At 42.9% G+C, this 14,255-nt stretch overlaps 1 protein-coding gene across 7 annotated transcripts in view; it reads right to left on the reverse strand.

Moving 5' to 3' along the window:
* The window catches only part of LOC144672734 (nuclear receptor subfamily 4 group A member 1-like), a 66,233-nt gene that overhangs the window by 15,059 nt on the left and 36,919 nt on the right, over positions 1 to 14,255 (reverse strand). For all 7 annotated transcript variants that reach the window (XM_078534686.1, XM_078534687.1, XM_078534690.1 and 4 more), the window contains one exon: positions 7,061 to 7,190. In XM_078534686.1, coding sequence (XP_078390812.1) covers positions 7,061 to 7,190 — 130 coding nt within the window. The remainder of the gene's footprint in view (positions 1 to 7,060; positions 7,191 to 14,255) is intronic.

The raw sequence follows: 14,255 nt of genomic DNA on the forward strand, positions 1-14,255 counted from the left end.
GGTCAGCTTCCACATATACTCAACTCTTATCTCTCCACTGTTTCTCTCGACGCCTCTGCAGCCTCTGTATTGTCCAGCTGCCAATCCTTCCAATATGCAATCTTGAATGAGTTGCAACACCTCCAATTCAGAGCTTTCATCCTTGCTTTCAAATCCTTCCATGGCCTCATCCCCGGCTATCTCTGTAACCTCCTCCAACCCCACAGCCCTCTGAAATCTCTGGGCTTCTCCAATTCTGGCTTCTTGTGTATCCTGCACTCCATTGGTCTCACTGTTGGCGGCCATTGCTTCAGCCGCCTCGGGCCTAAACTCTGGAATTCCCTCCCTGATTCTCTGTACCCCTCCACCTCATTCTCCACCTTTAAGATCCTCTTTAAGATGCCACTTTGACCATGTTTTTGTTTAACCTTCCCTCCTTCCTTGGCTCAACATCCACTGGTGACTGATTACGCCTCTGCGAAGCATCGTGCGATGTTTCACAAGGTTAAAGGCACTATATAAATGTAGGTTTTTGTTGTTGTCTTTCAATACAGCAGATGTACAACAAAACCTAGTGAAGGGAGAGCTCCTCTGTGATGAGGACAACATAGTTCCAGCATCTAGTGTCACACAGATAGACCCGTTGAAGCGAAAGGATCAGCAGAGTAAGGCCAGGGAAGTTAAACAGCGTATGAGGCATCCCAGCAGGACCCAGCATGTGGCAGGATTACTGTACCCAACATAACTCCACTACACTTCATAGTGCAGGAATGTGAGAGGATATGATCCCTGAACTCTGTCCTCTGAAAGAGCAAGACCTGCAGCTGCACATCAAAGTGATGATGGCCATCAACCTTTACATCACAGAGTCCTATCAGTCACCCATGGAAACTAGATTTCTGCTTATCACTGCATTAAACAGGTCACAGTTGGCCTACTTCATCACATACAGACTCGCCGAATGCAGTACCAGCAGGAGAGACAGCCCCATTTCTACCAAGATTGTTTCTTGGGTATAGGATGCCATAGACTGCACTCACACAGCCAGTAGTGCATCTGTACACAATATCATTGTTCTCATCAACAGAATTATTACTTCCTAAATATCCAAATGCTATGAGAGCACCAGCAGAGGATGCTGCATGTTTCAAGAGGAGCTTCTCACACTGCTTTAGTGTAATGATACCTTCCAAAATAGATTGAAGGCCAAAATAGGCTGCAACATTAGTTTCTGGAAGATCTGCTGCTAGCATATGGCTGATGAACCTTTGTGCCATGCCCCCAATGAGACAAGGGGGAGGTTGAACAATCAGAGTGCAGATATTGGAGCGTTGAAGTATAGAGTCGCACGGTTGGACCGTGGAGGGCTCCCCTCCCCCAGAGAAAGTTGGCAGACTAACAGCAAGATTTGCTGCACATCGCTGAATACCGCCGTGGAAGCCAGTGTGAGCACAGAGGTTGCTCAAAAGCAGCAGCAAGCCATGTAAGAGGAGGGTGATGGTAAACAGATCCATCAGCAGCAGAGCAGCTACAAGAACTCAAACCAGTGCATCAGGCTCTCATTGGCCCTTGAGGCCCTTACAAGTTAACAGTGCAAGTTTCACAGCTTGACTATCCTAGTTCTTTAGTATCCTTGCTGTTACTGTGCTATCTTTCCTGAGTGCAGTTATGTGATTTGCTCAAGGGTACAGTATAAAAAATACTGATATCAATTCTTAAGGAAAGTGTTTTTATCCCTGCAACAGCATATGTGAAGACTATGTTTAATGTACTGTTGCAGAGTCCTGTTGTGATTCATGCATTACTCCTACCTGATTCCTGAATGAAAGGCCCTGCTCACTTCTTGCAAGATGCCCTCACAGTCTCTCTCTCGCTCTATGCAATTGAAAACCAGAGGGTGATGCATGAATGTTAGAAACATTTTAGCTTTTTGAGGGTGGCTAGGGATTGCAGGGTGGAGGAGGGGTGGAAGGAGCTGCTTGCTTCAGTGAGGGCTATTTTGTCCAGAGATGCACGATGGCAAGGAATTAGCGCGACTTAAAGAGATGCCATTTGCCTCTGCTTTGCTATGTGCATGCCACTATTAGCGATCAAGACATGAGCCACCAATCTCTGTCAGCTCTGGGTTTCTATGGATTGCCCTAATTGCATCTCCCAAGCAAGTGGATGCCAGCTGTATTGTGCCTTGAGTTGTAGAGCTGAACATTAGTGGAAGCCTTTGTGAGAGATGCTCCAAAGGTCTCTATGTTTTTCCCTGTAGATGCCACTGATGTTGCTTCCTGTTCAATGGCTGTCTGCAGAATTGATAGCTGTTTCTCCATGGCAGTGTATAAATGGGAGTTATAGACACCCCCATGCAACAAGGATCAGCTTCCACCGCACTTCACAAGGAGACAAGCGGTTCATGTAAGATTCCTTGGCATGAGAGGTCCTCCATTTGCAATCTGCCCTAAAGAGCCTGCACTTAAAGCAAGGAATCAGTCACCCTGCTGCACCTCCACTTCCTAATGATCCACAACTCACTCTGTGCCTCCTCAACCTCACTACATATCTTCCAAAGTGTGGATCACTAGGCTGATGCTGGGTTCAAGTCATGCTGATGATGCAGTGTTGCACTGCGACTAGTGGACTTAAGGAGCTGGCTTACTCCTCCAGGGGTTCTGTGATGAGAGACGGCACCATGTGACGAACCTACGGCAGACCAGAGGTCTGTCTTGTTTCTAACCATGTGCATCTTTTATATTTCTGTATAAAATCTTACTTGTTGGCCAACTGATAAGTTGTTTACTGTTGGCTAGAAACAAACCATCTGAGTGGATGCCAAACATACGTTTTGTGGCACATGTTAACAAGGGGCATTCAGTCACCTCTGTCTAGGTGGAGAAGTGTTAATTGGCAAGTCTTCATAAAAGTGACAGAAATGCTTAATACTGATCATCTGGATGGGAGACAGAGACAGAGCCAAAAAGTTGTGGTGGTCCAATCCATCTGTGACTCCTGCAAAGCAAAAACTTTCACAGTTGGCTTTGTTCTGAAGAGCGTTGGTGCCTGGAAAGCAGATTCTGGGAAACCAGCCTGATGTGTTTAAATCCTACTGTGAGAGATAGCTGTGTCCAATTATGAAATGTACCTTCTCTTTGATACTTTATTGTCTCAATTTGAGCTTCAAAGCAAAGAATTGAGTACAATTGTTGTTTGCTAACTTTTGCTCTCCAGGCAACTGTGGCTGCTGGAAGTGGTGCGTGATTCGCCGCGTTCACATTTAAGTTTTGCTGCATAGAGCTGCGTTCAAAGTTTTGGGAAGTTATCGAAATTTCAGAGCATTTGTTACTTTTGAAGTGTGGTGAGGGTGCATGAGAAGACAAGCAACGTCCTTGGCCTGCTGCATTGTTCCAGTGAAGCCCAACGCAAACCGGAGGAACAGCACCTCATCTTCCGACTAGGCACTTTACAGCCTTCCGGGCTGAATATTGAGTTCAACAATTTTAGATCTTGAACTCTCTCCTCCATCCCCACCCCCTTTCCGATCCCCTTTTTTCCCAATAATTTATATAGATTTTTCTTTTCCCACCTATTTCCATTATTTTTAAATGTATTTCCATCCATTGTTTTATCTCTACCTTTTAGCCTATTTTGATCCCTTTCCCCCACCCCCACTAGGGCTATCTTTACCTTGCTCGTCCTGCTTTCTACCCTTAATGTCACCTATTAGCACATTTCTTAGCTAATATCACCACCGTCAACACCTCTTTGTCCTTTTGTCTGTGACATCTTTTGGCAATCTCCACCTATCACTGGCCCTCTATCCAGCTCTACCTGTCCCACCCACCACCTTAAACCAGCTTATATTTCACCTCTCTTCTATTTTTCCTCAGTTCTGTTGAAGAGTCATGCGAACTCGAAACGTTAACTGTGTTCCTCTCCGCAGATGCTGTCAGACCTGCTGAGTTTTTCCAGGTATTTTAATTTTTATTTTTGTTTTGGATTTCCAGCATCCGCAGTTTTTTGCAATTAAGCATGCCTTCACATTGGAATCTAGTGAAATTTGCTGTGCATGTTTTTGCTTCTAAATAATTCTATTTCTTACTAACTTGATTTACTGTGATAGTCTGTGATACCTTGTCTGTTAAGACATTGTTTGCCCATCTATCGAGGGGACCTGGTGAGTATGAGGTGGCTGGTACTAATTTTAATTAACTTATTAACAACAGAAGGGGTTCATTGCTCAGGAAGGGCAACATGATCCCAGATTATTTTGTGCCTATAAGGTCAGTCTTCAGTTCAAGGTGAGCACGGGCTTCTCTCTGGGAGCTGGCTTTTATATTGGTCAGAAGAGAAAGTAGCTGAGACAGCCCAATTATTAATAATGACCACTTGGACATTAGTTTCTATTTTATGTCACAACGTCAGTTAGATAGCCTAAATATTCTATCAACATTTTATTTCTCAAGTTATCCTTGGGTTATTTGGGTGTCGCTGGCAAGGCTGACATTGATTGCCCTGTCCAAACAGGCTGCTTCCTCAGCCACTTCAGAGAGCAGTGACGACTGGCATTAAAATAGGGCTGTCCAAAAAGCAAATCAATGCGACGGTTTTTAAAGGACGTGCTCAGGCACTGTTTTTGACCCTGAGGAATGTAAAACGTTTTGATGCAGTGTGAGAATATAACGGTACAGACCAAGAGCTTAGTTGCCTCCTCCAACCTCTGAGTCCCTTGGGTGCTCTGTGGTCACCCTGTCCTTAATGTCAATAGTGGCAGCCTCCGAGCTGGTTAGGATCTAATTTTTGTTGAGAACTATCACCAGTCACCAGTACTCTCTCCTGTCAAGGGCCACCTTCTCTTGCAAGACGACTAGTATCTGTTTTGGCCTCTTTTAGCTCAGAACGATTTCCCTTTGGGTTTTATTTCCATGCTCTAGATAATTCAGGCTAATAATTCCCTTTCTATTCAAGCAAATATCTTTCAAACTGTCTATGGGATATCCAGTTAATTCACATAACAGTTCGTACCTTACCCCTTTTCTTCAGGTTAGACACTTTCAGATTCTTCCAACTGGGTTGAGGAGCAGAGCTGACCTTTGTTGTGAATCAGCTCCAAATGCCCACAGTGTTCACTCCTTAATTGTGGCATGTCCTTTGGGCCTGCAGGGGGCCTTTTTCCTGCCCCATACAAGCCACCTGCCATAACCTGAAAGACACCTGCAAGGTTTTCTCTTTGAAGTGAGCTATTCTGTTGGACTACCTTGCCTCAACAAGCAATACAAATTATGCAATGCGCAGCCAGATTGCTGTATTATGCACTCTTTATGCGCTCAGTTAAGAAGTCACTTGGATGGCTAATACATGGCTCGGTTGTACTATTTGCAGCCGCACATTAGTTCTGACTAACCAGGTCTGACAGAAATCCCACCATGTAGGATAGAGTGTCACAACACACAGAAGAAAAATTGAGTGCCTTTATCATGTATTCTTCACAAGACAAGAAGAACCTCTTCCATGGACCTTATGCTTTCACTGTCATCAGCTCTGAGCTTTGGAATTTTACAACACCTGAACTGTCCCTGCCACCAGAAAAGACACAGGGAACAAAACAAGAGGAATCAAAGGCATGAGAGTGGGGAGGAGACTAGACATAAAAGGACCATATGAGAGGACCAATGCTTTCTCCATTTGTAAAGTAATCTTCTGTTCTCTGTATAATATATAGGCATTGATCTGGTCCTTTTTAGGTATTAGAAGGGTTCCTCAAAGGACTGAATATTGGAAGACAGACGCTGAATGTAAAGCTGAGGCCAGTTATGAAGGAGTAAATCCTAAAATGGCGATAAGCCTATGAGTTCACCAGGATTATCACAATAACAATATTCAGTTTTGAACAGTTCAAAGATTTAAGGAAGAACATTGCCAATGTGGGAACTGCAGTATAGCCATTGCACTGGTAATGCTCCTTCAAGCTTTGACAAAGTATGTTTTCTATAGGTCAGGTGTTACTTCTAAGGAGCAAGATGCATACATGTCTCCAGGTAGCTATAAGTAATCTGTAGGAAAAAATTCTAATCTAATGACTTTATTAGCCTCCATACTAATAAGCACTTAGAAATGTTATCTAATTGAGGTGTTTAAGATGATTAAAGGAACTGGCAGGGTATATAGGGATAAACAATTTTCCTCTCGTGGGAGGAGTCCAGAACAAGGGGACATAACCTTAAAATTAGAGCCAGGCCATTCATGGGGTGATGTCAGGAAGTACTTCTTCACAGAAAGGAGAGTGGAAATCTGGAATTCTCTCCTCCCAAAAAGCTGTCAAGGCTGGGAAAAATTTCAAAACTGAGATTGATAGATTTTTGTTAGGTAAACAATTTAAGGGTTTACGGAATCAAGGCGGATAGACGGAGGTAAGATACAGATAATCATGATCGAACTGAACAGCAGAACAGGCTTGAGGGGCTGAATGGCCTCCTCCTGTTCCTATGTTCATCCTCTGTTTTAACTGGAATGGATGTTCTTTACATACCCTACCTGCTACATACTTATCTTCATGGCGCCCAGCTCAATGTTTTGGCTTTACCAGTGCTTTTCTGGTTATCACTACCAAATCCATCTGCTGAAATTTCACCCCCTTGTAGCCTTTTCCCTATTCCTACTAACATGGTTATGGTGACCCTGGGCTTTGAATAGCTTTGTCTTAATTGTTATCATTATAAGTACCATTATTATTGAAAGCAAACCACCAAAGCATAGATCAGTAACTTACCACAGAAGTATGTGGAACAAACCCTAACATAACAGATAAGGGGTGGGAGGGAGCAGATTCTGAAACTGTTACTTCCCCATTGCAAGAATACCTCAAGGGAATATGTAAAGAAGTGACTTGCATTCTCAAGGGCAAAAAATACTTATTTTTGTATTATATTTGTATTAAATTATATTTTGCATTATAATAAAATGCATCGTACTAGATGATTAGAATTAGATTATTAATGAGAGGCAGATGTGACAAATGAAATAGTGGTTGACCAACAACGCCATGTATAAATATGTGTGTGTGTGTGTGTGTATCTAGAATTGTCCAAATGCTTACCTTCTTTTACCATACCCACGGCAAGGCATTTCTGAAAGCGGCAAAACTGGCATCGATTCCGTCGCCGTTTGTCCACGGGACAGTCTTTGTTTGCGAGGCAGACATACTTGGCATTTTTCTGAACTGTACGCTGTGGAGACAAATGAAAATTATCAGTGAAGAGAGGAGGTTACCAAGGAGGTCCTGGTTGACAGATGTACCTCGACAACCAGATGCTGTAATGCAGAGGTAGAAATCCGCCAACGTATAGCATTCTCTGCATGCATCCACATTTTCATATCAGAAGGTTGTATGTCCAAGCATCAATCGGGTGCAGTGTTACAAATCTGCCTCCCTGGGTGTCTCAGTTGATAAATGCATTGCCCTTTCTGGAAATGAGCCAAACCAACCAAGTAACAGGTCCAGTTCCCGGTCTGGGCTGTGTTGGCTGATGTTAACCAGAGTGGAGCAGAGACACTAAAGTTGGCTCAGTGCCACCTGTTTGGGGAGGGGCAAATAATAAAGTACCAGCCACAGCTTCCGTTCCACATAACAACAGCGAGATTCATAGCGGAAAGCACAAGTATGTCAATATTACATTAGGGCAGGAGCAAGCTCGCTGGGTGAAGCTGGAATGGTCTGCCAAGGCTCACTGTCCAAGCTCAGGCTTGAAGAATGGGCAGTTGGACAAAACATATCGGAGGGCTTCAAGCACCCATGGGAAATGTCCTGCAGTATGAGGTACCACTTTCATGAGACTGGTGGGGGGAAGAGGGAGAAAACTGGGGTCTTGAACAGCATTCTAAACAGGTAAAACAGGATACCACCTTCAACACATTACATGTGCGGCAGACCATCGTTATTTTGTTGGGTAAACAGATAGTACCACAAAAAGTAGATCTTATGGCAAACTCTCATGTTAGAGCCTATGGTTGGATTCAGTCAAACCTAGGTTTGCCAATGAGCAATGGTAGAAGATGACTCCAGCTTGGGGAAAAAATTGCATAGGTGATGGGTGGGGATGGGGGAGTTTTTGAAGGTGATAGTGATGGTAATAAAGTTCTTGACGTCATAAGGGTTGTACCTACCTTGATAACAGAGAAGTAACTGGAAAAGCAGTGGGGATATAATGGGATAAGCAGAGATACAGTGATAGCCCTATCAATCAATCAGTGGGTTACAGTCTTGTCCTAAATAGCAGCTAATACCAATGTTGAACTAGTCTCAACTGGTATTCAGTGTGCCAAACTAGAACTGTCAGCATTGGTCCAAGTACAGGGTTTCAATTCCTAATCACTTCCGTTTAATCTGCCTGGCCAAGCTGGTGAAATACCTAAACCCAGTTCAGGGATTATGACAAATTCAACTGAATCTGAACATTGGATTGCACCTTTGAATTCTCTCCAATGTTCATGGGGCAGGACCCACCTAGGAGAGCAGATTAAATGAATCAAGAGATATTGGTTAAGTGACATCAAAATTTGGCTTTAAAAGCTTGTGGGTTGCAGGATGAGAAGGCTGAGGGAGGTGAGGAAATCCAATGTTTTGAGGTTAAGAATGAGTTAGATGAGTTTTGATTTCAGGACAGTGAGGAAGCCAGGAGGAGGAATACATAGGATGGTGGATTCGAAGCTAAGGACCAACAGGACAATTCAGAGAATTGGCCAAAGCAGTGCCGTTTGTACAATCATTTGTAATGGAACATTATAGCATTGTGTGAGAGGTCAAATAGTGAAGATCTCTTTACTGTGAAATATTTTCCAATTCAAAACCCACTTTATTCGGAGAGGCATCTTGCCCTAGTTTCCAACACACTTTAGCACCATCTGATGAGATGTACTTGCATTACAGGGTGGGGAACTGAAGGATTAAAGCCCAAAAACGAGCAATCCAGCTCAATCAAACTGTCTTTATAAACTAAAAGGCTGGAATAGATGAGTTCTTGAGATAAGTGTTGTGGGTGCTGGAAGGCAATAAGTTTTTCCACATGAAGCATCAGCGCAGGCATGTCAAGCACTCACACATCAGGTTTTAGCACTAATAAAATATCTCTCCTTTGCCCTAACAACTCAACCTTACTCTCAGAGGAGGTAAACCAATGTGACTTTTCCAATTCCCACACTCTTAAGAGTGAGCACAACAGTGTAAAAGAATGGATATTTACATGCTGTGCGCTTCTGTCTACTGGAAACTGGATTCAGATTCCTTTGCATAGTCCCCTCCCTCAGAACAAAGAAAAAACTTGCACCTATCTATGCCAGATTTGACCTCAGAGCCCAGCAGTGAAAGGACAATGTGCTGAGACTCAGTCCTCAGAAGGTGCACAAAAAATAGGAAGAGGTGTATCATAGAGAGGATGCTTTTTTTATGCCTTTTTTATTCATTAGAGGTCCATGAATACTATGCCATGATCAAACACTATAGTATAACAGTGACCATTATGCAAAGATATTAGTCCATTATGAACTGGCTGACTTTTTAAATATATCATTTACAATATTCTCCACCTGAGCAAAAAATGCTCATCTGACAAAGAGGGGACGATATACCGTTACCAAGAAACTGACCCATTAGTAGGATGCCAGAACATCTGCAAAACAATTATCTTGGGTCCCTCTGCCCACCCCCACCCCACCCCTCCCTAAGATCCAGTGTCACAGCTGTACTGAATATCTGTGTTGTCGATGTTATGTGATGAAAAACAGATTTGTTTTTGGCAATGTGCCAGGAAAATTCAGTATTTAAAGGGCGTATTGTGTTGTGCAATCGCTCACTGGCAAGTTGGTCATGTTTGCGGTTGTCACTTCTTTCTTTTAAGACCCACTCCGAATTCCTGCTGCACACTATCAAAGTGTTTTCCCATTTAAAGGAATGGTATATCCTTTGAATTGCCTCCCCCTGTTATGCAGCAACAATGCATGAAAAAAGTTGCAGTGCTGGCAAATGCTTTATTGAAAATACAAGATGATTGAAGAATAACTTGCTTGGTTTAAAAAGCAGTCATCTGTCCTGTAAAATTCAGCCTTGTGGCTTCCCGTGGTGTGTGGTCCAGGATCCCTGATCTGCTAACTGATCTCACCCTGCGTTGGCAGTCAGGATGCTACAATTGGCCTCATCCATGCTCAGGGAGGGAAAGACATACTGGCCTTTGCTCTTGGTCACTAGCTTGTTGGAAAGTGCTTGTGCCTAGGTGAGTACCAACTCAGGCTCGCCTCCACAGTCAAATAGCACACAAGCACTCACTGCCTAGACTCACGGCACAAGTCCCTCGGAGGTCAAAGGTCAGCTGACAAGCATTATGAATAGCATGTTAGAAGTGACCAATGAGAAAACAATTAACGCATGAACAGGACATCATTTTAATAGACATTTTAACCCATTGGAAATAAATGGATTGGTGCCTGCGCTGAAGCAATGGACAGGGGAATGCCATACGAGGGCACTAAGGAGCCTATTGGTCAAATTCCTTTTCTAGCCTAGTTAGTCTGACTAATTTTTGTTAGGGTAAAAAATATATATTTATGAGTCATTTTTCATTGCAACTTTAGATGTCACTTTAACTATATATTACATATAATACAACTTTTCTCCACACACACAGGGTGCCCTTGTGCAACTTTAAACTTTAAGAACTTTTGATGTGCCCATGGTAGAAGCAAACTGTAAGCAACACATGAAAACATAATTCATATCGTTTCTTTAATGCTAATTCCTTAATGTTGTTACTAATGATGCTAAAACTGATCGAAAATTGCGATAGTGGAAGAAACTGTTGGAAACTCATCTTAAACAATGTAGCATAAAATATATAGGTTATACTGAAGCCTAGAAATCTGAATGGTATTCTGTTAAAATTTTATGAATTATATTTTCATATGTCTTTACAGTTTGCTTAGTTTAAAGTTGTACAAGGACTATGTAAACACCCTGTATGTTATAAAACATACATTTATATATATAAAGAGAGCCTTGCATTCCAAAGTGCCCTTCATGACTTCAGAACATCCCAAAGCACTTTACAGCCAATGAAGCACTTTGTGCTGTAATGTAGGAAATGTGGCAGTCAATTTGTGCACAGCAAGCTCCCACAAACAGCAATGTGATCATGACCAGATAATCTGTTTTTGTGATGTTGGTCGAGGGAAGAACATTGACCAAGCCATCAGGGATAACTGCACTGCTCTTCAAAATAGTGCCATAAAATCTTTTACATCCACCTGAGGGGCATTGGTTCAACATCTCATTCGAAAGACTAGATATTTATACCCACTGTATCGTGAAGTCCCTGCTGGCAGGGGGCACTGTGTGGTCACCTCTTCAAATACCAGCTGACCTGCCTACTGTGAATTCCTCATAAATTGATAGTATGGTTTTGACCCATATTTAACTTTTGGTCTTCTGTTATTCTTAATCGTACAACACAATTTCACACCTGTTTGAAGTCCAATGATTATAAAACACATGTGAATGAAATTTGACATGAACGCAAAACAGAATGCAGTCAGTCAAAGAATAAGAGAAAAGCTTAAAAGTGGCTTCGCTTAAGGGCGAGGGGCTCTCTGGTAAAATGGCAGTGAAGGAGCTAAATAGAGGATACCCAAGAATGGTGGGTACAGTGCAGTGGAGCTAAAAGAGTTAAATTATGAGGACAGGTTGCATAGACTAGGCTTATATTTTCTTGAGTATCGAAGATTAAGGGCTGATCTAATTGAGGTGCTTAAGATGATTAAAGCATTCACTAGGATAGACAGAAAGAAACTATTTCCTCTGATAACAAGGGGGACATAAGATTAAAATTGGAGTTAGGCTGTTCAGGGGTGATGTCAGGAAGAATTCCTTCACATAAATGGTAGTGGAAATCTGGAACTCCTTCACGCAGGGTCAACTAAAAATTTCAAAACTGAGATTGATAGATTTTTGTTGGTTAAGGGTATTAATGGTTATGGAGCCAAGGCGGGTAGATGGAGTTAAGATACAGATCAACCATGATCTAATTGAATGACGGAACAGGCTCGAGGAGCCAAATGGCCTCCTCCTGTTCCCAAGTTCTCGAAAGCTTGTAACTCCTGTCGGGTGTTTTGTTGGCCAATACAGTATGATAAAGAGTTGAAAAGAGAGTGAGGAGTGTCAAATCAAAGCACTGCAAACGGCCTGCTTCCTAAATCTTGCTGATCTTAAAATGTACTCGTGAGTAACAGATTGTGTGTGGAAGAAGAGTGGGTGGGGGAATTCTCATGCCCCTGGTTTTCAGTGAAAGCACGAGTTAGTCACAAGTGAGTCATGAGCAAGTTATAAAAGTCTCTCTTAGAAATGTAATCACCTTGGTATTCCCCTGGTCCCCAAAGCATTGTTAATCTGTACCACAGGTTAAGAAAAGGTACTTTAAGCAGTCATGTATCACTTGCACTACTTTTAAGTGTATCCAAAGTAGTCAGTAGCATATTCCTTTGCAAAAATTATTTTCATAACGGACAGCTTAGAAGATGGTATTTAATGTGGCTTTGCCCTGGTATGGGGGATAGGGAGTTATTTAAAGCATAAGGTACAACCAAATCCATTTTTAAACACTAATCTGGGAGCTGATCCAAAGCAGGAGAACATGCTGTTTGTTGGTGGCAGAGTCTGCCAAAGAGTTGTTCCAGGACAGAAGTCCCTAGCAGTGACATCATTATGGTTGGCCAGTCTCCACTGTGCCAGAATATGTTTCTTTTAAATGTAGCAAATATTTTTATCACTATATAGAATCTTACAGCACAGAAGGAAGCTGTTTGGTCTGTCTGTACTGCCTCTTTGAAAGAGTTATCCAGTTGACCCCACTTCCCTGCTCTTTTTCCATAGCCCTGCAAAATTTGCCCCTTCAAAAATTTATCCAATTCCCTTTTGACAGTTACTATTGAATCTGCTTCCACCGCCCTTTCAGGCAGCACTCTCCAGATCCAAGCAACCTGGTGTATAAAAAATTGTCTCCTCACCTCTCCTTTGGTCTTTTGTCAATTATCTGAGATCTGTGTCCTCTGGTTGCTGACCCTCCTACCAGTGGAAACAGTTTCTCACTATCTACTCTATCTAAGCTGCTTATAGTTTTGAATTCCTCTGTTAAATCTCCCCCTTAGCCTCCTCTGCTCTAAGGAGAAAAATCCCAGACTCTCCAGTGTCTCCACATTAACTAAAGTTCCTCATCCCTGGTACCATTCTAGTAAATCTCCTCCACACCCACTCCAAGGCTTTGACATCCTTCCTAAAGTGTGGTGCCCAGAATTGGACACAGTACTCCAACCAAGGTCTAACCAGTGATTTATAACAGTTTAGCATAATTTCCTTGCTTTTATACTCCATATTTTCAATATTCCTCTTAGGCTTCCCCGTTTAAACAGCTTCAGGTCTCTTATTTCATACTATTAACGGGCGTATAGTAGTGGAACCTCTGAGTTGTAGCCATGGCCTTGCCCTTTGCTATCTGTGTAACCTCCTCCTGACCCTACAACCCTCCCCTATCCCTGTAACCTCCTCCAGCCCCTACACCCGTCCCTATCCCTATAACCTCCTCCAGCCCCTACAACCCTCCCTATCTCTATAACCTCCTCCAGCCCCCTCAACCCTCCCTATCTCTGAAACCTCCTCCAGCCCCTGCAACCCTCCCTATCTCTATAACCTCCTCCAGCCCCCTGCAACCCTCCCTATCTCTGTAACCTCCTCCAGCCCCTACACCCCTCCCTATCTCTGTAACCTCCTCCAGCCCCTGCAACCCTCCCTATCTCTGTAGCCTCCTCCAGCCCCCTGCAACCCTCCCTATCTCTGTAGCCTCCTCCAGTTCTATTATCCTCCAAGATCTCTGCATTCTTCCAATTCTGGCCTCCTCAATTTCCTTTGTTCCGCCATTGACAGCTGCATCTTCACTACCAATGTCCTAAGCTGTACAATTCCCTCCCCAAGTCTCTCCATTACTCTCTGCTTCTTTACAACACTTTTTGACCAAGCTTTTGGTTCCCCTGTCCTGATATCTCCTTATCTGGCTCGATGTCAAATTTTTGATTGATAACACTCCTGTGAAACACCTTGAGATGGTTTGCCACATTAAAGGTGCTACATAAATGCGAGTCGGTGTTGTTGTAACACTTGAGTTAATTCCAGAGTTGGAACCAGAATTTGGCATGTGGAGAGGATATGACCTATGCTATAGATTCTGTGCAGGGATAACATATGCCTCCCATTCATA

The sequence above is a fragment of the Cetorhinus maximus genome, chromosome X (assembly GCF_964194155.1).
Source record: "Cetorhinus maximus chromosome X, sCetMax3.hap1.1, whole genome shotgun sequence".
Classification (NCBI taxonomy): domain Eukaryota; kingdom Metazoa; phylum Chordata; class Chondrichthyes; order Lamniformes; family Cetorhinidae; genus Cetorhinus; species Cetorhinus maximus.